This window comes from Numida meleagris, chromosome 12, assembly GCF_002078875.1.
Source record: "Numida meleagris isolate 19003 breed g44 Domestic line chromosome 12, NumMel1.0, whole genome shotgun sequence".
Lineage (NCBI taxonomy): Eukaryota > Metazoa > Chordata > Aves > Galliformes > Numididae > Numida > Numida meleagris.
The window spans coordinates 15,547,656-15,575,537 of NC_034420.1; the positions used below are offsets into that span (position 1 = coordinate 15,547,656).

The 27,882-nt window shown below is 46.7% G+C and overlaps 1 protein-coding gene across 2 annotated transcripts; it reads left to right on the forward strand.

Annotated features, from left to right (window-relative positions):
• Nucleotides 1,219-27,510, forward strand: VDAC1 (voltage dependent anion channel 1). Of its 2 annotated transcripts, none has more exons than XM_021410293.1 (9): nucleotides 1,219-1,240; nucleotides 18,322-18,391; nucleotides 18,983-19,032; nucleotides 19,645-19,797; nucleotides 19,888-19,940; nucleotides 21,772-21,999; nucleotides 25,014-25,164; nucleotides 25,670-25,727; nucleotides 26,538-27,510. In XM_021410293.1, exons 2-9 carry the CDS (start codon nucleotides 18,325-18,327, stop codon nucleotides 26,627-26,629), a joined length of 852 nt encoding a protein of 283 aa, XP_021265968.1. In that variant the 5' UTR covers nucleotides 1,219-1,240; nucleotides 18,322-18,324; the 3' UTR covers nucleotides 26,630-27,510. The 2 variants fall into 2 exon arrangements, with proteins under 2 accessions (XP_021265968.1, XP_021265967.1); XM_021410292.1 differs by lacking the exon at nucleotides 1,219-1,240 and adding an exon at nucleotides 12,232-12,388.

A 27,882-nucleotide genomic window follows, 5' to 3' on the forward strand; every position in this document is an offset into this window, starting at 1 on the left:
CCCATGAGTTTTTGTCCTTGGTTCTCAAACAGTGGAGGTTCTGCAGTGGCCACTGTTGCACAGAGCAATGAATTCTTCCCCCTTTCCTCCCCCCACCAAGAATACAGAAAAGATTACGGGCTGTATTGTCGGCTCTGGACCCAGTTCAGGCTGCAGTCATGTTGACTCTGGCCTGGCACTGCTCTTGCTGTGCAGATATATCAACTGCATTTTTTTTTAAACATATGAGGAAACAAACTGCTTAGTGAATGAAGCCAAATGCACAAGGTTATGCTGGAAGACCTACAGCCCCTTTGTAAAGAACTCCAACCAGAAACTTTGGAAGAGGCACATAAAAACACTTGCGGAATTTATTCTTGGCAATTAAAGGTAAATATACATTATGCAGATATTCTCTTTTAACTATGCTATACTCTTCTTTGCATTTCCAGTCAGTCTGTGTGGTGTAGGGCTCCAGCATGGTCTCTCTGTTCCTCATCATTCCATCCCACTATGTGATACCGGCCCAGAGCTGGGGACATTCCCTGGGCTTTTACTGACAGAATGGGAAGATCCAGCAACACAGGGCACTGGAGAAAGAGCTGTGGGAAGAGCATGCCTTCAGATGCTGGTAAGAACAAATACAAGGTAATTCTTGAAATGAGACAGGCCAACACACAAGCTTGCACAAATACCAGTTTCAGCCTGGACAATCCCATTGACCTGGGCAGTCTCTCCATTCATTAGTCACCATAGCCTGACTGCCACGCACTGTGCCCTCAGCATATGTTGCGACACGTTGTTCCATGAAAGAAGCAAGTTAAAGGTTCCTGTGAGCTGCTGAAGCTCTGCTAAACTGAGAAATAAAGTGCCTCATTAAAACCAAACGGAATCAGAAGACACCCTGTGACAGCATGGCTCAAATGTCCTTCAACTTCTTTGATAACGCATTTTAGCAGTACCACCCAGATGTAAACCCCATTGTAACCTGGGTGTCTTTAAAAAAAAAAAAAGTTTAATATCCTAAGTTAATGATTAACTCTTCTGTCAGAGACTTACTTTGACCTCTGTGTAACCAGTGGCAGCACTGGGGCATGCAGTGGCTCTTGTTGGCCAAGGCACGGTGCCACCAGCACGGCCCGTGGCTACGGGCAGGAGCGGTGACAGCTGGGACACAGGCAGGGCTGGGTCAGCACAGCTGATGCCATTCTCATGACACACGGGGACCGGTGCAATAAATGGGAGAGCCAGAACTTTCCAGGTGAAATGAAATTAAATCATTTGTGCTTGCTTTAATATAGGGATGTATGATAATATCTGTCTACAGCATTAGTCTGTTCTGCTGCCTTTGAAGCTAATAATTGGTACTAGGGTGGTGTGTCGGAGTTTCCTTGTTAGGCATGATTTTGGAATGAATCTCAGTTATCCAGACAAATGGGCATTTTCATGGTATTACCCACTACCACATGATCTTACATATTCCTCATCAGTGGCTACGTTCAGGTTTGGGCATCACTGGGGTTTGGGGTTTTTCTTCAGCTAATTAAGAATCGTGAGAAGGGCAAAAACTATTTGGGGTGTTGGAGAAGAAAGGTTAAACCAGTAAAATGAGGCAAGTTTGGCTGAGTAGTGCTTAGGTGGTCACAGCCTGTGGTGCTGAAGGGGTCCAATATCAGGAGGCCAACATTCATTAGGGCAGTGCACCGAGATGCAGAGGAGAAGCAAAATGCAGCTGAACTATCCAGCTGTGCCCTTGGAAATGAGATCTTAAGAGTACACACTGGTCTCTTGCAAACTATGTTGCTCTGAATCTCAGGGAGACTTGGTAGAGAGCAATCCCACAGCAGCACGAGGGAAGCTGAGGAGCCCAGGTGCTCCTTCCAGGCTTTGGTTCATTGGTTTTGGGTGTAGCTGTTGACTCCGTTGCAATGGGCTTACATTAGGTATGAGTTGGATCTGGTTTGTGCAATGGCTTGAGTTTTTTGGATTACGAGTTCTTAGATGATGGCCGCAAAGGAATTTTAATTAGGAAAGTAAGAAAGGTTTTCCTGGGAGACAGGCAAACCACGATAATTATTGGCAGTGAGAAAGCCAGCAAAGAACAAGTATCAGGGAATGTCTATAGGTCTTACTGAGAATCACTTAAATTGAGGTTTTAAGGATATCCATGAAAGAATCTCTTCAATGGAAAAGACCTAAGTGATGTTAGTGTCCCCTCCTATGATTTATCCAGTGTTCAGCTGTACTTACGGGCTCTCATGAACACACAGATGAGGCTCAGACAGTGTGACCACGGCAGATAGCATCACTGTGGATGTTGGGATCCCTGGAGAAGCCCACCAGAGGCTGCTGGTCCTGCACCAGCACCCATGGGAGCTCCCAGGCTCTGTGGGGGTGATTCAGGCACAGGAGAACTCCTCTGTCTCACTGAACCACAGATCCCCACAAATTCCATGTTACCACACTTTTTAAAAAGAGTTCTGTAGGAGTTGGTATTTCCAAATGCATCTCTCTTGAAGTCAAAAATTGAAATGTTACAGTAGGATGACCCTTTTACGTTTCTCTTTAGGAAATAATGGACAGTATTGCTCCCATCTCCAAGAGCTTGAATGTTAACTAACCTGGGAAGGAGATCACCATGCCAACGTAACGCATTCCTTGCATTTGTGTTAAATTAACATGTCCAGCCTCACAGGAAAATGCTCTTGGAGCTCCTGCTTGGCTAAATCCAGGCTTCTAGTTCTGTCTGGTAGAACACAGAGCTGCACACGTTCTCCTCGGAGTCTGAAGGTGTGTCACTGTGCAACTGAGAAGGCCTTAACTTTTCTTCATAGTCAGTTGATGGGACGGGCAGTGTACACGGGTGACTACTGGTATGAAGCAGGATGCCCATACTGGGCAGCAAATGACATCCAGTGCTTGGAAGCGTGGCTGGGCTGAGGAGCGTGTGCTGTCTTCTTGTGGGAAGAACTCTTCTGCAGGAATAAGGGCACTGTCAGCTTCTGTGGTGTCATTTCTTTCTGTTTGATAGAAAGATCTCACCAGAAACATCTAAAATGAGATTCTCATTCTATCTCTCCCCGTCTGGCTCTGGCTGAGGAATGCTGTTTGAGCAGTCAGAATGTGCTGAACTTCTCAGTGTTCACAGATCAGATCTCATTTTCTTTGACTCTGTGGCCATGGTTTGCTCCTTGCTAAGGTTACCTTCGAGTATCAGCAAACAGGGCTGCTGCCGAAGGTGCAGGAGGTCTGCATCTGTAGGAGCAGAACCGGTGTCTGCAGCAGAGCTCCTGGGAGAGGATCCCAGCTCTGGCACAGCCAGGGCATGCAGCTTGCAGTGCTGCTCGGGGCCAGAAGGCAGTTAGGTGCTGGTCACCTTTGAAAAGCTGCTCTTTAACCTCTTGATCTTCATAATGAAATGGGAGGGGTGGCAGGAACTTGCTCTTTCTTATGTGGATTTTGCTCATTAGTCCAAATGCTTCTAAAATGCGCATGGACTTTCAAGGCCATAGACACTATTAATGCAAAGTGCTTACTTGTAACGGAGTAAACACCACTGGGTTGACCACAACGCTCACGCCAGCAGACTCCTGATTTTTAGAGATTGCACAAGATTGCTCGAGGTGCCCGGTGCACGTGGGAATATGTTTCGAAGTGATGACACTGCATTTTCCTGGTGTCCTGCTGGTGACAAAAGCTATGGTAGGTGACCTCAGGAGACGACACTCAGTGCACCTGGATGCTCGTTGCCTCCAACACCCTGCACAGAGCACATGACATCAACGTTTCAGTTAAGGTCTCCAGTCTGGTTGTTGTAGTATAAAAGGGCTCCAGCAACTCTTTGTGAGCTGGTTTGAAGGGAGAAGGGGGTTTGCTACACAACTAAGGGGTGTTTGAAGATGTCCTGGTCTGAAAACTTACAGCTGAGGCCAACACAGAGCTGGAGTAATGGTTTTTGGTTCCATTTCTTTGCAGTGCTTGAGCAGGATTGTATGACTTTATAATGATTTTATAATATCTCTGATTTCAGAGATATTAGAGGATATTTGTGAGTCTATATGGTCAAGGGAAATTTGGAAGGCTGGATGAAAGCTGCCCTTACCTTGGTTTTCTGAGAAGCTGAGCAAAGAGCCCTTAAATCTTAAGGGACAGCCACAAGCTTCAGCAGTGCAGCAATTGTGCTTGGGGCTGGAGAGCCCTGGTTTTGGTGAGGAACTCTGCACAGATGTTACGGACTTGCATGAAGAAACACACTGAACAGCCATCATTAGAACAAATTGCACTTGTTTAATCTGACCTTATTTTTTTGAAAAGAAAACACAAAAACCCCTTCTTCCTATAAATCTACAAGGCTTTTAACCTCTTTCCTTCAAATATGACACTTTCTGAAAATGCTTGCAAATGAGATTTTTTTTTTGCACAACGAGGCTGCCGTATGGTATATCGCTGCAATATCTTCTTCCACTGCAGCTATTCCACATGCAGATGATTCTACTTTTGAGAAGGGGAAAACCTTGTGCTGATTTTCTTGTGACCTACTTGGCTCAGAGAGGCGCTGCGTGGAGCAGTTCTGCACCTTTGCTGCGATGCTGCGCTGGGTGCATGGCTTACGGAGCTTTTTGGGGCGTTTTTGGGTGGCTCTTGCCAGCCTTTCAACTTCTCGCTTAGCCTGCTGCGTGCTGGCTGAGTGTGGGCAGAGGTGTGAAGAGTCAGGGCTGGAGGGGAGGCTGGCAGAGGTGCAGCTCGATGCTTTGAGCTGGATGGAGGGGGAGACGGGATGGGACCAACACCTCCCGGTTGCTGAGCTCCTCCTGAAGAGCTCGTGTGAGCCAAAGGATCTAACAGAGAGAGAGGAAGACCTAAACTAGGTCAAACCTGGCTTCAAAGTGGAACCAAATGTTAACGCTTTGTGTGTGATCTGCCCTGGGAAAGTTCGCAGCCCATTTCTGTTTGGGGTTCAGCTGTAACGTACGTGTGCCACACATGGTCGCGGTGGGACTGGTGCTGCAGATGATCTGCAAGAACCTGCGAATGTTGCAGGAAGGCTGCTGCCGTGCTCGTCTCCAAAGCTAGTCTCAGAAGGTGCCTTTTGCATAGTAATATTAGGAAGACTAAAGTTGATTCAGTCCTTCTCCCTGGTTCCCGTGCACGCTGCAGACTTAAACAAGGAGTGGTCTCCAGCCTGGGAAATGCCATCCATGGCTTTGAGAGGGGAGGATGTGGGCTTTGCTCTTTGGGGAATTTCTAACTTGTCATCTCTAGGTTATGTGGTTAAGCTCAGAGCAGGCACAGGGGTGCCAAGCACGTGTGGGCAGCTGCCAGTGCGGAGCCTGTTGGTCCTAAAATGAGAATGAATCCATTTCTTTACTTGCGTTTCCATCCAATGAGAAGTTGCCAAAGGAGAGCTATGAGAACTGATTTCCCCAAGGGATGTAGGAAGCTTAGGAGCAAAGCAATAATTTTTGCCCAGAGCATGAGAAGCTGTTAATTGTCAGAATGTATGGCACTGCCCATAATTTCTGAGGGCTTTGCTCATTTTTGTGCCTTATCTTCCTGCACTTCATAGTTCCAGGGCCAAATCATCTTCCTGAAGCCTTGAAACTGAATTAAAAAGGGTTAAGACCTGATTAAGTCTGCTGTTGTAACAATACCAGCTGGCCATCCTGAGTTCTGACTATCATGCTCACATCATCCCATGGCAATCTCCAGTGAAGGTCTGGCTGTGCCCTCATTGAGCCATTTGCTATAACTCAATAATGACGTCAGATGAAGATTTTTGTTTCTACTGTGACAAATCTTAGGTTTAGACACAGGTGGTGGTGGACTTTGGGGAGGGACCTGCAGAGGGCACTGGTTCTCTGAACTGGGCAGGGGAGAAAGGAGCAGGGAATAGCTGCTGTAGGGCTAAACCTCCATTGAGGCATGCCAGTCAACATTGGGAATGAGCAGCATGACTTCATCAGAACACACAAAATGAAAGAGAAACTATTCCTGAGTTTGTGAGCAGCCTGTCAAAGCCTCGCCCGGCTTGCATGTTGGTGGGGGCTCCGAGATCCCCTCTGGGAGATGAGATTCCTGCAAGAGGAGAAACCTGGGGCATAAGAGAGCGATGCTGCCAGAGGCTGAGCCAGGCACTGTCCCTGCTGCTGCGCTGGGTGCCCTTCTCAGCTGGAGCAATCTCTGATGGAAAGAGGAGAGGTTGGGACCAGGAGGATGGGGACGAACAGATTTTTCACTGAGAGAGACACCGCAGCAGCAGGGGTGGAGGGACTATCAAAACACAAATGCAAAGGGTGCATTTATGGCTTTCAGGCTGGCACTGGAGGAGCACCTTAATGTCTTGCCAGGAACAGTGCTCTTAATGTTAAAAGAGAAGCTGCAGGCCATGAAAAGCAAGCAAGAAGAATTCAGGGCTTTCAGGGATGTACTTAAATATGAGAGTAGGTGGATAGGGAAATGAGAGATAAAATCTGTAGTTGTTTCAGGGAAAAGGGCAATCATTTGAGGGTTGAAAGTGAGTTGAACCATTCATCTCTTTAGTGAAGGAGCAGGCGATTAAACAGTTTAGGGAAAACCTGGAGATGTCTTCCAGCTCCTGGGGAAGGTCCCAGCAAACTGCAGCCACGAGAGAGGTTGGGTGGCATCCCTGACAACACACCCTTTGGGACACTGGAACACAGCACAGAGATGGAAGGTTTGGAGGAACTGGTGGCTTTGGGGCTAAATTAGACAGGCATGACCAGCTGCCCTGGAGAGGAGGAGAGGAGGAGGAGAATGGAGGAGCAGTTTGGGTCTGGGCACGTCTTCCTAGGGACGTGCAGTTCTCCATGGAGCATCCCACTTCTGGTAGGAAAAGGGAGTCAACCTCCTTGAGTTAGAAACTGTCTCAATAATGATAAACGAAGCCTTTGGGGTTTGCGACTGGTAACACAGAGAGCAAGGATGGCAAGGTGCCTGGGAAGAACAGCTTTGAGAAGGGAAATATCAGTTTGTTCTTCTCTGTGCATCTTGTGCTCTGTGTGAGTATTTCTTAGAGAAGGCAGTGAACTCTAACAATCCTGTGTGAGACATGGTTGTCCCGAGTTACAAGTAACTCTGTAGACTTGTTAGGACTCAAATTGGTTGTGTCACAGCTTGAATGAATTTTGGGGGCTGCTGGAGCTCAGTGCCTGTGTCTGATTGACAGGGAGGGTTCACACCCCTCTAACACCCACCCCAAAACGTGTCTGAGGCTGCTCTGGTGCCCTGGTAAGTCCTGCCAGCCCCAGGGCTTTGGTCTGCGTGCACGCCTGCTCTACCCTTGGATGATGGTCCCAGCACATCTTTGATTAACACACTTCTAAAAATCATGTGTTTTTCTCAGATGTCAGCATTGGTCCTTCTCTTGCTGTTAAGTTTCCAGTTCTGCCAGACATATTTTTCATACACACACACACGGATGAGTGTCAGATTTGTGTGCAAGCCGTGTACCATAGAGCAGTGCAGGGGTGGGAGGTGGGGGGTGCTTTGGGGGCTGAGGTTTGCTCTGTTGCTGCCTTTGCACACAGACTTCCCTGAGCATTTCTGATCCTACCGGGAGAAGTCTTGCTCTGTGAATTATCAGCATCACTAGATGGCACATGTGAGCTGCTCTCATCCAGGCACAGGGCAAACCAGGCAGGGGACGTTTCTTCCCTCTGCGTTATTTTATATCCTTCTAGTATACTTCTGAGAGCAGGGTATGTACAACACATCCAAACCTGTCCTATCGCCCTGGGAAGTGCCACACTGCTCCGCTCTGTCCTGGGGAGCCTCAATTCAGTGGTTCTGGTTGACCTCTGCCTTGTTCTGTTGGTGTTTATTGCAGGAATTCCTGTTGCGCTCTGCTGTGTATTTGTCAGCAGATGGAATTTGTGCTCTCTGGGTTTCTGTTCCCCTTTCCACCACAGTTCGGAGCAGGTTCAGACCTTTCTGGAGCCTCCCAGGCTGTTATTACAGATTTGCAGTGACAAAACCCTCAAAGACAGTCCCAGCTCTTACTGGGAGAGTGTGTTGAACCTCTCAGAGTAATGGAACTGCATTTCCACACAGCAACTGCTGTTTCTCAGAGCTGAAAGGAAGATGGCCTTGTCCTTGTCCAAGGTGGAGTAGATCAAAGAGCAGAATTCCTTCCAGACAAGGAAACGAACATCTTTATGGCAAGCTGTTAGTACTGTCCTTCTTGCTGGATTTAAGCCAGGCTGGATGCAGGCAGGAAACCAAATCCCATGGAGGAACATACCTCTGTTTTTGGGTAAACACAGAACTGAAAAGTTTTAATTATTCTTGGCTCAAGTCATTCCCTGCTCGTCTCTGCCAGGCTCAGCGGGGTGACAGCTGTGACCGGGAGGCCACAGTGCTGCTCATCACTAGCTGTAGGAAATATTCCTTTAGAAATAAACCTTTTTTTTTTTGTTGTTTTTTCCCCACATGTTCTTATACCCCAGCACATGGAGCTGGGAGGTGTGGATTGTGACAACCACAGAGCTCTGGTCTGAGGAGCTGGGAGCAGACGTGGTGCAGCCCTTCCAGCTCAGCTGCTCTCTTCCATCTTCCAAAAACAATTTTTTTTTTTTTTTTTTTCACGGAGCAGTCCCCTGGCTTCAGCTGCACTTGTCTTGTGCTAATGCAGTTCCCTGTTTCCAACCAGGAGTGCGATTACAAGTGCACTCAAAGCCTGGCTTTAATCTGATGCCAGGCCTTGCTCAGAGGGCTGGGGAAAGTATTTCTTCTTGCTGTCATCCTTCCTCTCGAGTTTCTGATGTTCTGTCCGTGCTTTTCTTGCCGGCCAGCTATAGCGTTAGTTGACCAGTCTGAATATTTGGGGATATCTGAGCAGGGTGACCTGGGTATGATGGAACTGGCCTGAGAGCTGCGTGATGGCCCCATAGAGTCATTAAGGTTGGAAAAGATATTTAAGATCATCGAGTCCGAGCACCATCCCATCTCTGCCATGACCCCTGACCGCGTCCATTCCAGCTCCTTCCCATGAGGGGAAGGACCCAGCGCTCCCCTCTGTGGGCACGTTGCTTCCCTGTCACACTGCCTGGGAAGGAGCTGAAGGATGGGAAAGCTGCATGTGAAATAACAGGCACTGCAAGAACCACCCGCGTACACCTTCCTGTGTGGGTGTATCTATCTACTCAGGGATGTGCAATAACTTAATGAATGCTATTTGTTAGCAGTAAGGAGGTAAACTTATTCTGCTCTCTCACTCCAGTAGTTGTTTCCACCATCCCCTTCAGCGCTGATCGTAGCCAGAGAGGCAACAACACAATCATTTTGTGACCATCGTCAGAGATACAGGAGGTCTTGTGTTACGTACTCGTTTCTACCCAAAGGATTTTGAAGACCTGTAGGCTGAATGGTGTCCTGCTTTATTGGCTACTGAAATGCAGCTCTGTTTCGGGCTGAGGATGCTCACCCATAGCTCAGCCACGTGTGGGTTTGCTCTCATGCATTTTGATCTTAACTGTTGAGAAGAACCCTGGAGTGCTAGACTGCATTGTGTTAATCACATTGGTTTGCAGCCCTGTGACCACAAGTGGAAGTCTTATCTGCCAAATTAATACCAATGCTTCCTTTTACAGTAGCTCTTTGAATTTAAATAGCATACAAAGAACGTTAGCCTTGGCAGGTATTTATCACTTATTTATCTTACATAGCAAATCGTTGCTTCCAAGGCAAGATGCTCATGTAGATTCAGAAAACACTGTGGCTGTCAGGACATCTCACTGCCCTTCTCTGAGATCAAAAGCAGCCAGGGGGAGCTTGCTGTTATTGCAGTCCCCTTTTGTTTTCTGGTCTTCTCCTTCTTTTCTTGCTTCCTTAAGTGATGGGAATGAAGCTGTGTTTGAATCAGACCTAGCTGTTAGTGTAAAACTCACAGCATGGGGCATTTTGGCAGTAATTTCATTTTAGGCAGATAATTCTTACCGGAAGCAGAAGAAAAAAATACAACTTTGTGTAGGTTAGCTACATAAAACAATGAATGAAAATACTGTTTCCTGCCCCCAGTTTTGTGACAGAGTTGAACTGGAAGAAGCATACTTTGACACGGAGGGGCTGACCGTGCCTCGTGCATCAGCACCACTGCTCCAAAGGGACGCAGAGCTGAGCAGCATCAGAAGGAGCTGGGTGCAGTGGGCACACCACCCCGGGCGCTGATCCCATGGCTTTGTGCCTGGCTTGGATTTATTCCCTGCTCACGCAGCGTGAAATTGCACCCAGTGCAGGGTCACAGCCACACGCACCAGTGGTACAGCACAGAGTTTAGAAATAATCCTGCTGACAGATTTGTATAACAAAGACAGGATCGGTTCCGGGTTTTCCACCAAATACAAACCTCTCTGAGTGCTCAAGGCCCGAAGGTTGGTATGGCAAGGAACATTTGGATGGACCTTGGATGTGAGTTATTTGGGGTGTTATTGCTTGTGGAATCCATCTTTATGTATTCTCTGTTATTCCATTTCCACCTGGGAAAATAAATGAAGATGTAGTGATACCCAAACCACGGGCAGCCAAAGTATAGGAGGGAATTGATATCCAGAGCAACATGCTCTGAATATCTAAATGCTCTTATTCTGCTAGGAATCTCTTTCCTATCAAGTGACGTCACCAGCAGAGATTTTCCCCTTGAGGACATGCCGTGTAATCCCCTTTTATCCGGCACTCACCAGGACAATTTACAGCTCATAGAGTGTATGAAAAATAGAGCCCTGCAGAGCAGCTGTCACCGCTGCCAGCTCCATCCCAGGGCGTTGGCTGCCATCTTCTGGCAGATGCGCGTTATGGGAAGTGGTGAGAACGGTCCTCCGAGCATCTTCTCTTCGCAGCTCCTTCACCCCCTGCTGACATCTCCGGTCCTGCCCGGGACCTCCCTGTGAGTCCTCTGAGATATAAACATCTCATGAGTTAGGGAAAGATGTAGGGGATAGGCTGTGACCTCTGCAGAGGATCTCAGCTCTTCCACTCGTGCTGTGCAGTATTCCTTTGTGCTCTTTTTTTTTTTTTGTTATGCTCCCTAACTATGGGCAAGAAATGTGCTCCTTGCCAAGCACGCCGTGTTCCCACACCTGCGCCTTCACAGCCAGATTACAGCCTTTACAACTCCGCTTGAATGCAGACGCGGGATCTTTCCATCAACTGGAAAGTGGATCTGCTCCAGGCTGATAGGAAATGCTCATCCTCCCCCAAAGAAGGGATATAGTAAACTACAGAAATAACTCCTAGACCCCAGCACGGGGCCAAGACATGGGCTGAGCTCAGCCACCTCTGGGCTCGTGGCCCAGCTCTGGGGCTGCGTTAGGGCTCTGCAGAGGGGCCTTCCCAGGGCCTTGGTTTATGTTGGTATCGTTCGTGAGCGCTGCGTGCTCGAGGTTTGTTTGCCAGCAGATGGCTCTGGCCTCCTGTGACCCGCGGTGCACGCGGCTGTGTGGTGGCTGTGCGACTTTCTGGGGCAATGCAGCTGGGAAAGCAACGGGGTGAGCCAAGGAAGCACCTGCCTCTCGCCATCTCTTCCTGATATGCGAAGGAGAAAAAGGAGGCAAGGAATCATTATTAAAATTATTCATTAAAAAAACTTCGCGTGGGTGGGAAGTGGACTCTTAGCAACGATTTTTTTCTGACGACCCCCTCCCCACATGCCGCGGCCAGAAGGGCGATATCGGGACCGCCAGCAGAGCCCGGGGCGGGATGGTGCTGCTTATCTCCGGGTGATGCTCGGAGCCCCCGGCAGAGCAGCGCAGAGCGGACGGGTTCCTATCTCAGCCCGGAGGGAGCCCAGCACCAGCCTCTGCGGCTCTCAGATGGCACGGTTTTGCTGCGCTGTGTCACGGGGAGGACGTGGGTCCGGACACAGCTCCAGCTGAGGCTGATTCACGCCTCCGAGAGGCAGTTCTGAAAGGTGCCCAACGCCCTCGTTCACCGGAGCATCTCCACGCCCTGCGGCCGGCCGTGCCCCGGGATGCTCGCTGCCTGCTGACTCACAGCCTGCCCGGCTACCTGCGGGAACGGGGATTCCCACCGAACGCAGTTTCCAGCCGGGGCTGGGGGCCGCGCTACGCAGGTGCCTTGGGGCCGCTTCGGAGATGCCGAGTCCTGACGGGGTCGCTCGGGGTCCCGGGGTCGCTCGGTGCCGCTGCGTCCCGGGGAGGGCGCCCGGCGCCCGGTGTTGCGGCAGAGCCCGCCCCGTCCCGCCCCCGCCGCCCGTCCCCTCCCCGCCGTCCCCGCCCGCCGTCACGCAGCCGCCACCGCAGAGCCCGGGGAGGCGCCGGGCCGGGGCCGGGGCCGGAACAGGAACGGGGACCGGGGACCGGGAGAGTCGCAGCAGCCCGAGGCGGCACCGGGAGCGGGAGCGCAGCGCACGGTGCTGCCGCCGCGGCGGGGCCAGGTAGGGCGAGGGGGCCCGGAGCGCCGGGTCACAGCGCTGCGTGGTGGCGGGGGGGGGGTGCAGCCGGTGGCAGTTCGCCTTTTTGCCCTCCGAGGCGCGTCGCAGCAGGAATAACTGTTTTCTTACGTAATGCCCGACACCCTGTTACGAAATCACGGCGCGGCTCCGGGGCCGTGACAGCTGGGGCCGGGCGTGGCGGAGCCCCCAGGTCGGGAGCTGTCGGGGGGGGGTTGCTGAGCCGCGGGGCACCCGGCGCGGTGCTGCGCTGCGATCCCCGTGCGCCGAGCGAAGGTCGGCGGCCGCGCCCGGCACCTGCCCCGCTCCGGCTGCGTGGGATCGCGGGGGGGCGGCCCGGTGGCCTCGGGTTACCCCGGGAGCCGCAAGCAGCCGAGCCGCACCCCGCTAGGGGTTGGTTTCTCTTGGGTTTGTTCTCCAAATTCAGTTCTCGGGGCGGGGGGAAATGGCCGTCTGGGAACGTGCGGGAGTCCGGTTTGCCCTAGGAGCTCCGGGCAGCTGCAGTGGGAAGCTGCTTCCATTCTGCCTCGTCACAGCCTGGCTGGGAACAACTCTTGCTGGAGGGTGATGGAGTCCGTCTGTCCGTCCTGGGGCGTTTGGTTTGGAGAAAAAAAAAAAAAGAAAAAATTCAGAAAGCAAAGCAGAGCTGACTCATCCTTCCTGACCTGTGCACACTGGGGAATATTCTGGGGAATATTCATGGCGATGCCGGCTGACACGGAGCCCATCGCGGTGTGACGGGGATCAGGAGCACTTGGAGGTTTTTGCTCGGTGCAGAGGATGCTTGAGTGTTCAGGTTGGTTATCAGGAGAAATTTCTTCTCTGGAAGAGCGGTGATGGATGGGCATGGGCTGCCCAGGGAGTGGGGGAGGCACCGTCCCCAGAGATGCTCCAGGATGTGGGGATGTGGCACTTGGGGACACGTCAGTGGGCACGGTGGGGTGGGGTTGGATTTGATGATCTTAGATGATCTTCTCAACTTTAATGATTCTGTGATTCATCTGCCTCAGGGAATTTAATCAATGTGATCTGGTCAGAGTTCCTTCCAAAAAGGCCTCACAAAGGCACCCTGCAATAATCCCTGCAGCTGGTGCACTCTGCAGATGGCTTACACACATCCACAATCTGCGCCCTTTGTTCCAGCCCGTGTTTGGGGCGGTGTGAGTGGGATGTGATGACATTTGGGACACTGGCGTGTGGGACATCAGTGGCATGTGGGGCATCGCTGCGGTTGCCGTGGCAGCAGGAGTGATGTCCCCTGGTCCCCACGGGACGCAGTCAGGGAGCACCACACCTGCATGCACTGCAGGAAGAGAGAACCCATCCTGCTCTTCTTTGGTGCTGGAGGAGCAAGGTGTCAAAACGCGCTGGGAGGCGAGGTGTTGTTTTAATTAGTCAGTCCTATTGATGGACGTGAGGCGTTGCTGCAGAGGGGCCAGGCAGCAGGGACATGTTTCTGAGCATGTTCGAGCCGTGCCCCTGCGAGCGCACAGGGAGGGCCCTGGCCCTGCTGGGAGTGCCAGCAGCGCTGCTCCTTTCCTTGTCTGCAGACAGCTGAAAGGAGCAGAGAGTCACTGTCAATTTTTAATTCAATGCACAGCATGTGTGCTGCTTCCTTCGTGCACTTTTAATGCAAGCAGCAGCTATAGCAGGCTGCAGCATCCCCGACTTTGTTAAATTGATATTTATGTGTGATAGCTTAATTAGGGGTTTCGGTACAACGCTGTTCATAATTTATACCCATGCAATTAAGAACAGACTCTTTCTTTCTTTAATTCTGTAAATATTAGTTCAGGCTCAATCACAGTATTTACGTTTGCTTTTAAGCTGTTTATTTCCCTTCTGCTCCAGTGTTCGTTGTGCAGCAGATCCATGGCATAAATCCATCCTTAAAAGCGAAGCCTGCTCCATCATGTATGTAGTTTGAAAGCAAAGCTGCAGTAGAAGGCTGCGGTCCTGCAGGTGCTGTAGATCATCACAAGGACGCTGCACATTTTCACTAATACCTGCATGAATGAAATTGCAGACTGCAGTGCCATAAATTTTGAGCCATAATGGTGTGTGGATGCATGGTGGCACAGCACGAGTTGGGGCAAAAAATGTTGTTGCATGTTCTGTTCCGTAACGCAGAGCGTTTACAAACTTCGGGCTTCCCAAAAAACTTGTGGCTGTGCCTAACGTGGTGTGCGACCCAGTGGCACTACCTGGATAATTTGTGGCTTGGTTTATTTTTAAGTCTCTGCAGAATTGGGATTGAGAGCAGACTGCTGCCATGGCTCGAATGGCTTTGTGATCTGGGTGGGGAAAACCAATGTGCAGAGCCAGCGCCGGCCCCAGCAGTCAGCTCAGCCCCTGGCAGGGCAGGGAGCTGTGCCCACGGTGCACTGACCAGCATGGGTTATTGCTGATACCCCATGTAGGAAATGACTGCACAGGCTGCGAGCCTGGAAACATGCTTAAGAGCTACTTCATACCGAGGAATAAGTTTTCTTTCCATAAAGGAGATAAGTAGGAAATGTATCGGATTTTTTGGTCTCGAGGCAGAAGACCCTCGTGTGACTGCTTTCCTCGTGCAGACAGCATGGCTGATGTCACAGCCTGATGCTGTTCCTCCCAGCCCATGTGTCAGAGGGATGTGTCCCTTGGCATCTGCTGCGTGCTCATCCTCACGGGCGCAGGGAGCAGAAGCATTTAGACCTCTGGTTATCAAGCAAGAAATGCTGCACAGGTCCAAGTTTATTAGGAAAAATGTGACCAGAGTAAGGTCAAATCCAGCCTTTTTATTTTCTTAGCCTCTAATCTGATAGACCCCCACAGTCTTCTTGGAAACTTAATCGTCCATCGCTCATATTCTTATCTTAAATTTGTGGAGAGCTCCTCCCCCTCATGTAGATTTCATGTAGTTGCTAAGTCTGTGTAGGGAAGCATCAAGTAAGAGAGTAACTGATCACAGAGAGGGACTTGGATTTGCAGAGGGCTCCCTGGTGGTTTGCTGCCTGTTGGGGCTGAGTTTGATTTCATCCCCCAGAACCACATTGCAGAGTGAAACTTTGCCACTGGAAAATATTTAAATTCAGCCTGCTGGGCTGCCTTGTGTTCAGTGAAATCTTCACTAGGGCTCTGGGTGCCTCAGCCACACTTGCATGGCAGTATTACCCGCTCAAGAAAATCAAAATATTTTACTATTTGAACATATAGTGCGTAATCTCCTTGGTCTGCTTTGTGCTGGAGCTGATGTATGTAGTCACCCTGAGATATTTGCACGATGAGAGCAATGCATTCATTTCACTCCTACCCTAATCTGAGTTAATGTGCTGAGATCCTGCTGGTGAAAAGCAAGGGCACTTGGCCACGGCCATGCCTTGATCCTTTAAGAGTTTGAATCCCCGCTAAGCATGCTTGTCTTACAACCTGCACTCGCACAGGATGTAATCAGTTTTGTTTTCCATCTGTTAAACAACAGGCTTTGATTAGCCTGTGCAAACAGAAATAATTATTTTTGTTCTTGCTGACAACAACAGCAAAGTTAACCACCGCATGCGTATTTCATCACGATTTCCACGCTCAGCAATTTTAAGCACCTTGTTCTGTGTGTTTTACCTGATTTGCCTTACAACAGGCAGGGATTTGGCATCCAGTATTGTCCCTTAATTATAGTAATTGCCTAAGTGGAGACCTCGGCATCTCCTGCTGTCCTGTGTTAGCCATGGCTGTGCAGCAGCCTGACCTGGCCCATCCACCTGGCAAGCGTGAGAGCTCTGCTCCACCCGACCTAAATGTGCAAGGCATCTGATTTTCAAGGAAATATTTTGATTTTATAGAGTGATTCAAAGGGGCTGCTGATAAAATGTGTCTGCTACATGCCAAAATGCAGCTGGTGGAGCGGTGTGATCTAATTTTCAAATGGAGGGATTTTAGTATTTTGAATTTTAGATGATGCTAAATGGAAATACCCGTCAGAGGGTTCTCCTGAGACCGGGCTGCTCTGGCTGGGAAGATGTGTTCCTGAGCCTTAGTGACCCAGCCCTCCATATCCTGTGCTGTGGGCTCTGCAAGTGCCCCCTGAGCTCTGCCCCAGGCTGCGATCTCCAGCACACGGTGCTCTGCTCTTGGGGACTTCAAGAGGAGAAGAGCATCTCCTCAGAGAAGTCTATTAGTACTTGGTTTCTTCACTGATTGATTGATTTTTAAAGGCTGGCTTTGTGTTTCCAGAGCCACGTCTCATCAGCTGTTGAAATGGTTTCTCCTGCAGAGAGCAGTGCTTGCAAACTTGAAATCCCAGTGTTTATGGTTCTGCAAGAAATGGAGACATTTAGGCCTAATATCACCAGCTGAAACTTCTTCACAATACGCTGAGAATATAAATATATTTTTTTCTAAATGTAACTGCTTGGCTGCTTACGTATATGGGGCTGCAACTTACTGATGAGCTATACCTGGGCATGATGGGTTTTCTCGATGCGTGCGTTGAGAGGAGGTTCGGGTTGGATATCGGGAGAAATTTCTTCTCCAAACAGCAGTCAGCACGGGCACAGGCTGCACAGGGAGGGGGGCAGTCCCTGATGCTGAAGGTGTTCCAGAGCCATGAGGACGTGGCTCTTGGGGACGCGGTCAGTGGGCATGGTGGGGTGGGCTGGGGTTGGACGTGGTCACCTTGGAAGTCTTTTCCAACCTTAAGGATTCTGTGACTCCGTGCAGGTAGCGTCCCCAGCTGAAGCTGCATCTCAGCACACGCCCTGCTTTCAGTGCATTCTGTGAAGATCGCTGGCTTTGATTCAGCCACCAGATCCAGTTTGTTCCCTCTAGGACAGGGATTCCTCACTTACGCAATAGCAATATCCTGCTTTAACAGGCAACAGCTTGTGGGGCCGAGCGGCCGCCCGAAGGAATGCCTATCTGCAGTTGGTGGGGTGGTACCTACCCACAGAGGCTGCAGGCTTTGGGCAAGGCTGCGTCCCTGGTGCTCACAGCCTGCTGCTCTGCTTGTGGCTGAACGGAATGGGTTCCTGCTCAGGTTGGCTAGACTTGCGGCGCAGCATCTGGTGTTGAGAGGGCCAGCTCTACGTGCATGGTTCATCTCCTTTGCTTTTTTAAAATGGATGAAGTCCTGCATAAAAAGGCAGGAGGTGTGCACCATTTCAGATCACTTGACTTTGCTTCCCTAGAACAAAAGAATGTGCTGGGACAAGGAAGCGGATTTGGTTGGTTTATTCCTCTCAGGATCACGCGTGACATCCCTTCAGTCCTCATTTTTCTCCATAAGTTTGGTTTTTCCTCAGAAGAACACTTCCAGGTCAATGGCTAAGGAGAAATTGTATCCCCTAACTGCAATTCCGGGGTCAAAGAAAATGGGAGGTGAAGAATGGCCACTTGTTGATTTTGCTAACGTTAATGTTAGCCATTTGCTGCTGTCAGTTAGGGAGGGATGGGAGTTACAGCTGCTAGATGTCTGTGCTGGTTGCACTTCCTGAGCAAGTGACCTTGGGGCCCTAATTCTTTGCATCAGGATGCTTAGGTCAGTTGTAAGAAACAGGAGAAATGTTTCCTAGAAGTTGGTTTAAAAAAAAAAAAAAAAGAAAGTTATTCATTCATGCGGTTCTACTGATAAGGGCACAGCAGTTAACCCTTTGGAAAGGCATAGACAACTTATTTGTGAGTTTTTTTCATGTATTTGTTCTGCAGCCTGTTTCTCATCCTCACTGGTAAATGCATGTTAATCACTTAGCAGAAGGACAAACTCAGATCTCAGTATGTGCTGTAGCTGCTTTCTTCAGGCTGTATTTAATTGATAGGTTGTGGATAGAAAATAAAACTGTCTGAAACTCAGGAATTTGGCTTTAGTTGCTTTTTGCTTAAGTGAATTAAATAAACAGTTTTCTGAACACTGTAACCATCCCCTCTTGTTTCTTCCCCCCCAGAAAATGGCTGTTCCACCTGCTTATGCTGATCTGGGCAAATCTGCCAGAGATGTTTTCACCAAAGGATACGGTAAATAAAGCCAAAATAGGTTTTGTCTTTCACTGTCTACTTGATTCCTGAAGCTGTTATGATTCTGTTGCTTTTCTCTGATAAATATTGCTCTAATTTCCATTAGAATCCAGAGGTTACTGTATCCTAGCTTCACATTGCCATGGCTGCCTGCAAAGGGAGAGTGACTTATTCTTGCTTGCACAAAAGTCTTCACGTTCCCCGTCGGTCTGTTGTCTGCTTTGAAAGCAAACTGAGTGCTGTATTTTGACTGTTTCCATCCATCATGAATAGGACCATTGATGTCAGGAATTTCCTAGTGAAAAAAAACTGCTGCTCGGTATGAATGAAGACATTCTTACCTAGGCTGGTCCTGGTGCTACCGTGGGTGAGCAGGACTGGTGCGGGCAGTGCTGCCTGGAGGCAGTACGAGCTGTGTAAGCTGCTGCTGTAGAACCCGGGGTTCAGTGGCTGTACCCCCATTGTGGGTTTTGTTTTGTTTTACTTTGTTTTAATAGTTCATAGCAGATTTAGAGGAGGGCTTTGAGGAATAAATCAGAAATGCTTTTCAAATTAACCTATATATAATTCCTGTTTTTCTTCATCTTCTAGGTTTCGGGTTAATAAAACTTGATTTGAAAACAAAATCTGAGAATGGACTGGTGAGTGCGGGCAGGGACTGAAATCCCAAACATGGCAGCGTTCCTATGGTTGCCCTATATTCCTTTTTAAAAATAGAAATACGTATCCCTTGCTCTCCCCATATCAGCTTTCAGATATATTACAGCCCTGCAAGTTACCCTGCCTTTATGGTGCCGTTCTGTGCAGAGCTCGGAGCAGGCGCTGCCGGGATGCGCTGCGTGCTGTCCTTCCTAGCACGCACTAAACACATACAATGGCAATGTAACCCGGTGTTGGAGCTGAGCTTTAGAACATCTCTGTGAAGTATTTGCAGGCCTGTGTGCCAATTCCCAGGCACAGCTGGTACGCTGAGCTCCCAGACCCCTTATGTTGTGTTGTGCTGATGGTAAGCATCGTCTCCTCTCTGCCCCAGGTCCTCAGCAGGCAGTGCTCCTTCTCCCTGACACTGATGTTTTTGTGGGCGTGTTGACATTAATGACTTGCAAGCATGCTCTTAAATCTTTCGAGGACACCGCAGTTTTCCGTACTGTCCCGAATTACAATGGCTACGAATGCTGCAAGGTTCAGTAATTACACGAGTACTAAAAACAAAGTGATAAAGTGATAAATCTAATTTTCTTTTTCCTCTTCAGGAATTTACAAGCTCAGGTTCAGCAAACTCAGAAACGAGCAAAGTCAGTGGTAGCTTGGAAACCAAATACAGATGGGTGGAATATGGACTGATGTTCACAGAGAAGTGGAACACTGACAACACGCTAGGCACTGAGATCACTCTTGAAGATCAGGTAACTTCTGGCTTAAAAGCTGCAGCTTCCAGATTCACTTGTGACGATGTCTGATTATAAATCCAACCAGTGAATTTCTTTTCTGTTCAGCTTGCACGTGGCCTGAAGCTGACTTTTGACTCCTCCTTCTCACCTAACACTGGGTAAGATGTTAGTAAGCTTCAGAGACACGCACACACACAAAAGCTTTTTTGTTGTTTTAGTTTTCCAAAATACTGTGTTCTTTACTCCTTCTGTTGTCTTAAGGCATCAAGACATTGAATAATCTGCCTATGCACAATGAAATCTTGTACATTTGATTTAAATCTTAACATTTACAATCGCTCTCTAAACCTAACCCATAGCAATCAGACTTTGAAATACAGTAACTTGGAAATTACAGTCAGAATCAGAAGGACAGGTTTTGTTTCTGCCCCTGTTGCTTACTTCTGGCCATGTCAGAAAATGAGTACTTAGTTCCTGCCTGAATAAAAACGCCAGACAAGTCAGCAGTAATGCGAAGCTTAACAAGCTCCACAAGCCAGTTGGCCGCGGCTCTAATAGGTCGGCACAGTAATTGGGCTCTTTTCCCAAGCTGAATTTGTCATCTGAGTTCCTGCTGGCCACAGAGTGCCTTGGTGCTGGACCCCGCGATTGGATGTCACGGTTATATGGGCCAGAGGGATTAAGCAGCAGCTGTAGGGCTGTATGTTGGCTTATTTTTTTCCCCCTCTTGATTATCTTTCTGCAATCAGTGAGCCAAAATGGGCTGCTCTGTGCCGCTCAGAGCAGCGCTTGTAGTCCCAGTGGAGGCTTCATCCTGCCTAAAATGTCGTGTTCCCCACTGCCAACTGCTTCAGCCCATTCTTTACTCTGAGTTAGCTAGATATTTTTGCATTTGTTAACCAGAATAGTCTCCGGTTTTTGTTGATAATTATGTTTTAGCTTCTGCAGAAGTTGCAGGCGAGCTAATGCTAGTATTTCTGGGACTCCTGCTCTTTATAAATTCCTGAGTCAGAAATAATAATAATAATAGAGAGCAATCTCTATACTGGTCTGATACAGCATGTTTTGCAGATTTTGGAGACTCTTTCTGCTAGCTGACGTGGCTGCTTGATTAGAAATCTCAAATCAGGCTGAAAAGTCTCTGAAAAATCTCAAATATTTTCTGAAAAGATTTCAGTAAATGATTTGGTCAAAGACAGAAAATACATATAAGAGAAAAGGAAAAAAAAAAATAACCAACAAAACAACCTTAAAGAAGAGTGGCTGAATGTTGCTCCTGCAGTGTGAGGATCTGCTCCGTTGGTGTAAGCAGTCATAAGGACACATGAGCAAGCACTGTCCTGGCCAATAGTGTGGAAGAAGGAAGTGACTTGGGAAAGTTTGTTTCTGCAATTAACCTTTCTCGTGGCTGTAATCATTCAGTGTTACAATGCGTCATCATAAGGAGGAGATGGGGTGTCAGAGCCACTGAAGCAGCCTGCTTCCTTAGCAGCTGAGACCTTCCCCTGGGAAGCTGGAGGCAAAAAAGTGGTTTGTTGCTTTCTGTCAGAAGAAATGAAATTACCCAGTAACTGGGGTTGCCTAAAAACTGTTTGTCTGGGACAAAAGACGAACTGCTTTTGTCTGTGGCAAGCCTGTAAACCACTGCAGTTTCTATTAGTCCCTTGTCGCTACCAAACTTCTGAAAAATCAGGTAGTTTGAGGTGAGGATTTGCTTTTGTCACCTCAAGGCGTATTGTGCCTGCTGCTCAGCAGAACACAGCTCAGAAGGGCTTAGAAAAGCACCACGCTGCATGTGATCACATTTACTTATCTGTAGATGAACGCATTTTTTACAATCGTGAATTCAAGCTGATGTATCATCTGGCTCTCCAGGTACGTATACTTCGTCTTCAAGATCTATTACATGGAGTTAGAGTACCTGATTTGATTGCACTGCCACCTGAGAGTGCCTTTTCAAGGATGCGAGATTCTTTCTTTTCTCTTTAGGAAAAAGAGTGCGAAAGTTAAGACAGGATACAAAAGGGAACACATCAACATGGGCTGCGACATGGATTTTGATATCGCCGGTCCTTCGATACGTGGAGCCCTGGTGCTTGGCTACGAGGGCTGGTTGGCAGGTTACCAAATGACTTTTGAGACAGCAAAGTCCAGAGTAACCCAGAGCAATTTTGCTGTTGGCTATAAGACTGATGAGTTCCAGCTTCACACTAATGTGTAAGTACTGGAGGATGGGCATTACAAAGAATTTAAGAGGATTTTGATGCTTCCAAAACAGTGACAGAGGCAGTTTCAGAACTGCAAAAGAGGGAGAGGTGTCTCTGACATTGCTTCTTCATTTGGGATGCCAAGCTGAGTTTTAAAGCTGCATTAGCTTTCCTTTGAATTATGTGGGTGCATCCATAGTCCCTCCTTCTGACACATAATGACTTCTGAAATCTATTAGTGAAATCATAAAACAAGTGGGTTTCAAAAATATTGTTTGTGAATGTTGAAGTAAAAGCAGTGCCTCCCTTTTGCACACGTAAAAATGGAACAAACTGTAGTGGTTTGATCTGCAGAAGAAAGAGTTAACCAGAGGATGGCAATAATAGACAAAAGGGAACCAGCAGGAGAGACAGGGACTGGTTTAGTTTCGAGACTGGAAGGGATATGGTTGAAAAGTTTGCTTTAGCATTGTAACTCCTAATAATCTGTACACGCAAGCATTTGTATTTTCTGAGCGCGTGTGCAGAGAGAAACCAGGATTAAATTCCTCAAAAACTTAATTTCTGTGTCTCCTGTTCCTCTTAAAAAAAAGCAGCTCATGTCTTTAGTAAGACAGGCTTTTTTTTTTTTTTTTTTTTTTTTTTAAGATTAGGCAATCCCTACTCCACCCCCTTTACCACCCTCTTGGGTAACTGCACGTTTTGCATGTAGCAGAGCTGTTGCAGGCTGTTCCCATTTCAGGGCTGAAGAACCATTCTGCTTTCCTGGAGCTGCTGCTTCAAAGCCTTTCTGTTCTGTCTCATGCTGTTTTGCAGAGATCTGGTTTAGGAAGCTGCCTTACAGAACAATTGAACCTTCATAGCCCAGGCAGCGTGTTTGAAGGATTGCCAAAGCACAAAAATGTGGGCAGGAAACTTTCATCACACCAATACAAGGGGTCCCCCTCCACTCAGCAGTTAGGAGCTATTCCTTCAAGCCTAGTGGCTTTCAACTTTGTTACACTCTAGTAGTTCAAAACATTGTATTATTGGCTTTTGCTATAAAATGCAGTAATTACTACTACTCTTGATTAAAGCAACAGCAGAAAATAACATCAGAGTATTACAGTAAGATCTGAGCCCCTGCTGCTGTTCCATGGATCCCTGGGGGTCTGTTTCTTAGGTCATTGTTACTATGAGTGGATGATGAATAGTCTTGAAGAGGATGCCTGGGTTGCTTCTTTAGCATTCATACTCTACCACCCGACGGGCAAAAATGTAAATGCGTGATATGAACAGAAATCTTAATTATCAATACTAATGGGTTAGCTAGGTGCTTTTGGCATGTTTCAACTTTGAAGCATGTAAAATCCAGGAAACAGTCGTATTTGGAATTTGCATGGCTGGCGTGCTGGGTCATTATACCTAGGCAGTTCAGCGTTTCAAAAGGATGCTGCGGCATGGGAGATGAATGAGCTAGGTGGGGCCTGAAGCATCGCCTTCTGTTCTGCCTGCTTCACAGAGCAGCCAGGGACCTGAGCAAGCTGCTTTCCTTAATGGTGCTTTAATATCTGCATTTCCATCGAGGGATAATGTTTTTGATCTTTGTATGAAAAGTGTTATTACTAGAATTAAAAGGAGCTTTGATATATATTTTTAATAACTTTTAAATAACGCAATAATACATGATAACTAAAGGGAGGCAGGGCTGGATAATTTCTAGTTTTAAGTGTGATTTTCCTCGCTTTTTGAGCTTAGCTCAGACCGCCCCCCCCTAATGTTGCAGGTCAAGACAGAGCTGTATGGGAGCCTTGCACAAAATCTGCCTGTGTAACCAGCTCTCCTCAGTCCTTTTTAATTCCTCCTTTTCTTGAGAGCCAAGCACATGCAGTTATATGTGAGCTTCAGTCTTATCTGAAGTAAGTATTGTAGCCTTTTTCTGGAAGAATTGCTCTGACAGTTTAAAAAGCTGCTGCTATTGCTTGAACTTTTACATAGGCATATCACTATTAACTGTGCAACTGTTGTGAACCGATGTACATTGTGCCAAGGAGGTAAAAGGGGAAAGATTCTAAAGCTGCCTTTTAAAATCACTGATGGTTTGCTGCTGTCTCATAATTGGAGCCCGTTTATTTCATAATTTAGAAATAATTATAAGTATTTATCTGCAAAGGTCTTCGTGTGGTGTAAAGCTTGTTCTGCACAATATATCTGTATCCTCCTTTAAGAAAATGAGTTAAAATGGAAGTTCAGATGCTCGCTGGTTTACAAGGACTGCAGTGCTTATACAAATTACTTGCTTCTGCTTTTATGATCTGGATGCTGTCAGGTTTTGCACTCCATTTACCTCATTTGATTCCCTGCGTGTCCCCGGTGTAAGCAGTAACTGGAAGTTGTGCTGCTCGGTAGCCAGACTGTGGGCTGCCATCATTCCACGGTTGGCTACAGCTCTCTGCAAACCCAAATGAGTTTCATTTCGGCTTCAAGACCAGAGTCTTCTATAATGCAGGTATACCATGAAGACCATTGAATATGGTATTCATTTGCAAGAGCTGGTAGACTTGGAAATTAAATCGACACCTTCACTTCTGATGCAGTTCATCTGTGTGTGGTAAATGACGCTGACGAGGCGCTGTGATGGGGGTACAGCCCCTTCTGGGCCCCGGGAAGATGCATGTCCGGGAAAATAATTATTTCACAAAGAATTATAAATGTCTTTTCTACAGAGACTCCTGTCTACAGAGCAGGGAAAATGGGAAGCTGTCATCATTAATCTATTTTTGATAGTTTGTCGTGTTTCTTTTCTTTTTTTTTTTTTTCTTCATACATTGCTTGTGGAAATGTGGTAACCTTCAATGAATTGAAGCATTTAAAAATGACTTCATAACCAATCTGGCCAAAATCTGAGTTGTTACAGAGAGATTAAATGAGGTGCAAGTGAATGTTCTGCAAAGAGAAATCTAACTGAAAAAAAAATAATAACAAAAAACAAAAGATGATTGCTTTGGGATGCAGTTTAAAACCAGACTACTGTGTTCCTTCCAGGAATGATGGAACAGAATTTGGAGGCTCCATTTACCAGAAGGTGAATGATAAACTGGAAACTGCTGTGAATCTTGCTTGGACAGCTGGTAACAGCAACACTCGCTTTGGAATAGCAGCCAAGTATCAGATTGACCCAGATGCCTCTTTTTCTGTGAGTGCTATACATGGACATTTATAAGCATTTGAAAGTAGGTTCTTGTAATAGAAACGTGAAGCAACTTCACATCAATGAGTAAAGTAGTTTTGAGGCAATTCCATGGTGTGTGCCAATTCTATTGCCAGTTCGATTGGCACATGCCTCTACTTGCCTTCCTTTTGGCCACATGAGAGCACAATTATTGGATTTCCCTTGAAACTGAAACAGAATGTTTTCTCATATTTATTGGCCACTGTTTTGAGAATTTTTCAGTCGCTATTTTTGAAAAATTTACAAACTTAGTCAGCAAAAGCATAATTTATAGTGACTGTAGATTTGGACTATAGATTTGTTGAGATTTTGGATTTAAGTTATGGCAAAAATTAACTCTAGTTTATTTTTTTGTGATTCGAAACATGAAATTATTTATGCATTTAAAAGGTGTTATGTAATTTCAAAGTGGGAAGGATTTTGAAGAAAGATAACAAATTATTTACATGTGGTATTTTTCTCCATTCAGGCTAAAGTGAACAACTCCAGTCTGATCGGACTAGGATACACTCAGACTTTAAAGCCAGGTAAGTCTATGCAGAAGAAATTCAGAGATCAGCAAGTAATATTTCAGTCTTGAAATATCAGAGAGGTTTTTTGCAACAGAATGTGGTTGGTTTTGTAACACTGCTGTTCCATGTGGCAACTCAGAGATGAACTTTTCCACAGACTGCTCTGTTAGTTTGGGATGTCTGTTGGAACCAGAATTGCTAGACCAACAACCACTGACCATCCAATGCTCCTTTTTTTGTTGACACAAAGTCCTGTCACTGAGTTTCTTCGCTTGAAAATGTGATGTTCCCAAGGCCAAATGGTCCAGGAAGAAGGCAGTCTTACAGCTGCCTGAGTGGTTTTAATGTAGTCTAAAAAATCTGCTGCCGGAATACCAAGCAGGCTGATAGAAGATACTACAGCAGACATGGCTCAGGGCTTTTCATCCCAATGTTTTAAAGAGGTTTAAAAAGGTGAGTATGTGTCAAGGTCCCAGTTTTTCATTATACCTGAGTCTAAAATTAGATTCATTATACCTGAGTCTAAAATTAGATTCATCTGTAGGCCACCAGCAGTGAACTCGCTGAGAGCTTTAGTCACTTGGAATGATAAAAAGTAAAGTCTATCACTGTGGTTTGTTTTATCCTAATTTTGAGAATTCCGAAAGATTTAATATTTGCAGAGTGTGTTTGAAAAAGTCCAGTCCTTATATGGCTAGCTGCCAAATTACATTAATGCAGCCACTCAGTAAATTACAGCAGCAACACAGACGCTGCAGTTACTGAACATAAAGCTCATTCCAATTTATAACTGTTGTCTTTTCTCTCACCTTTCTCTATTTGCAGGTATCAAGCTGACATTGTCAGCTTTGTTGGATGGCAAGAATGTCAATGCAGGTGGTCACAAACTTGGTCTAGGATTGGAATTTGAAGCATAAAGAGAAATTCTACAATCGTTAATTTGAAATTACAGCATAGCTACCTTCAGAATATAGTGTACCTTTCAATGTTGTATGTCTGGGATGCAAGTAATGCTAAGTATCAGTCCTGCTAGTCCTGGTTAAAGACAGCTAAGCTTTAAAAACGATGTTTCAGAAATGGAGACAAAAAGCATTCTAAAAAATCATAATTCCAGGCTTTTTTTTTTCTTTTTTTGGAATGTTATTACCCATCTTATCTGTCAGCTGCCACGTGATAACAAATAGGAAGGTATTATTACCTTTACTAACATATTGACTGCACAAGGAATATGTTAGCGTGATACAAGAACTGTTATGTCAAGAATCGCAGACCACTATTGTACTGTTAATTCTTTATGCAAAATGTTCCAGCACTTAAGGCCTCAATTCACTGTGGAACGTGCAAACTTGCCTGAAAAAAGGGATTTTTTTTTTTCTGATGGATGTTTCACAAATGGTTTGTCTCATTTGGTTACTTTACACCTACAGCTGTCTCCAGAAGGCTTTAGGTTGTCTACTTTGTGTAACTCTGTTGCCGAGAAGGTTTGATGTGACTCAGCCAATACTACTTGTCCTGTGCTGTGGTTCCTTTCCCTTGCACTGAATGGAAGTCTTGTAAGGCAGGGCCATAATCAGGGAAGAGTGTTTGTAACTGCAATCACATAGTTGCATCACTAAATTTAAAATGGACTTTTGTTTTATTACCACTTTTTTTTAGCAACTAAATGGGTACATTTTTAGAGTCTTCCATTTTGTGTGGAACTAGACCCCAAAATGCTGTACTTGACACTACTAAAACTGGATACAAAAAAAAAAACCCAACAAACCCAACTTGAATAAAATATTGAAATGTCACCTTTTACTTTGTCTTGGTGTATTAACTGTGAAGACAATTTTGTATTCATTTTTGGATCTGCAGGGAGAGTTAGTGCTTTTAGTGCTTTTTTGTAGCATGTGCTGAAGAACTCAAAAAATAAATGAATTAAAAATCAGGAAAATCACCAAAATGTACAGAATAGGAGAGGATGAATGAGCACGACCTGTTGGGTCTTTGGACTTGTCTTTTTTTTTTTTTTTTTCAAAGGAGTAAGAAAAATAAGGATTCTTTTCACCTTCCTAGACTTTCTGCCCTATCTTGACTGCCGTGTATGAAAAGTAACTGGTGCCTAGGTGGAAGGTCATAGACCATTCAAACATAATAAGAAATACAGTTCTACCACACTCTATAAGAA

What these genes read in the sequence shown, in the direction of transcription:
- VDAC1 (XM_021410293.1), top strand. Translation starts at nt 18,325, where the DNA reads ATGGCTGTTCCACCTGCTTATGCTGATCTGGGCAAATCTGCCAGAGAT. An exon ending in TCCTTCTCACCTAACACTGG is followed by an intron (nt 19,941 to 21,771) that starts GTAAGATGTTAG and finishes TTTTCTCTTTAG; the next exon opens with GAAAAAGAGTGCGAAAGTTA. An exon ending in TTCCAGCTTCACACTAATGT is followed by an intron (nt 22,000 to 25,013) that starts GTAAGTACTGGA and finishes TGTTCCTTCCAG; the next exon opens with GAATGATGGAACAGAATTTG.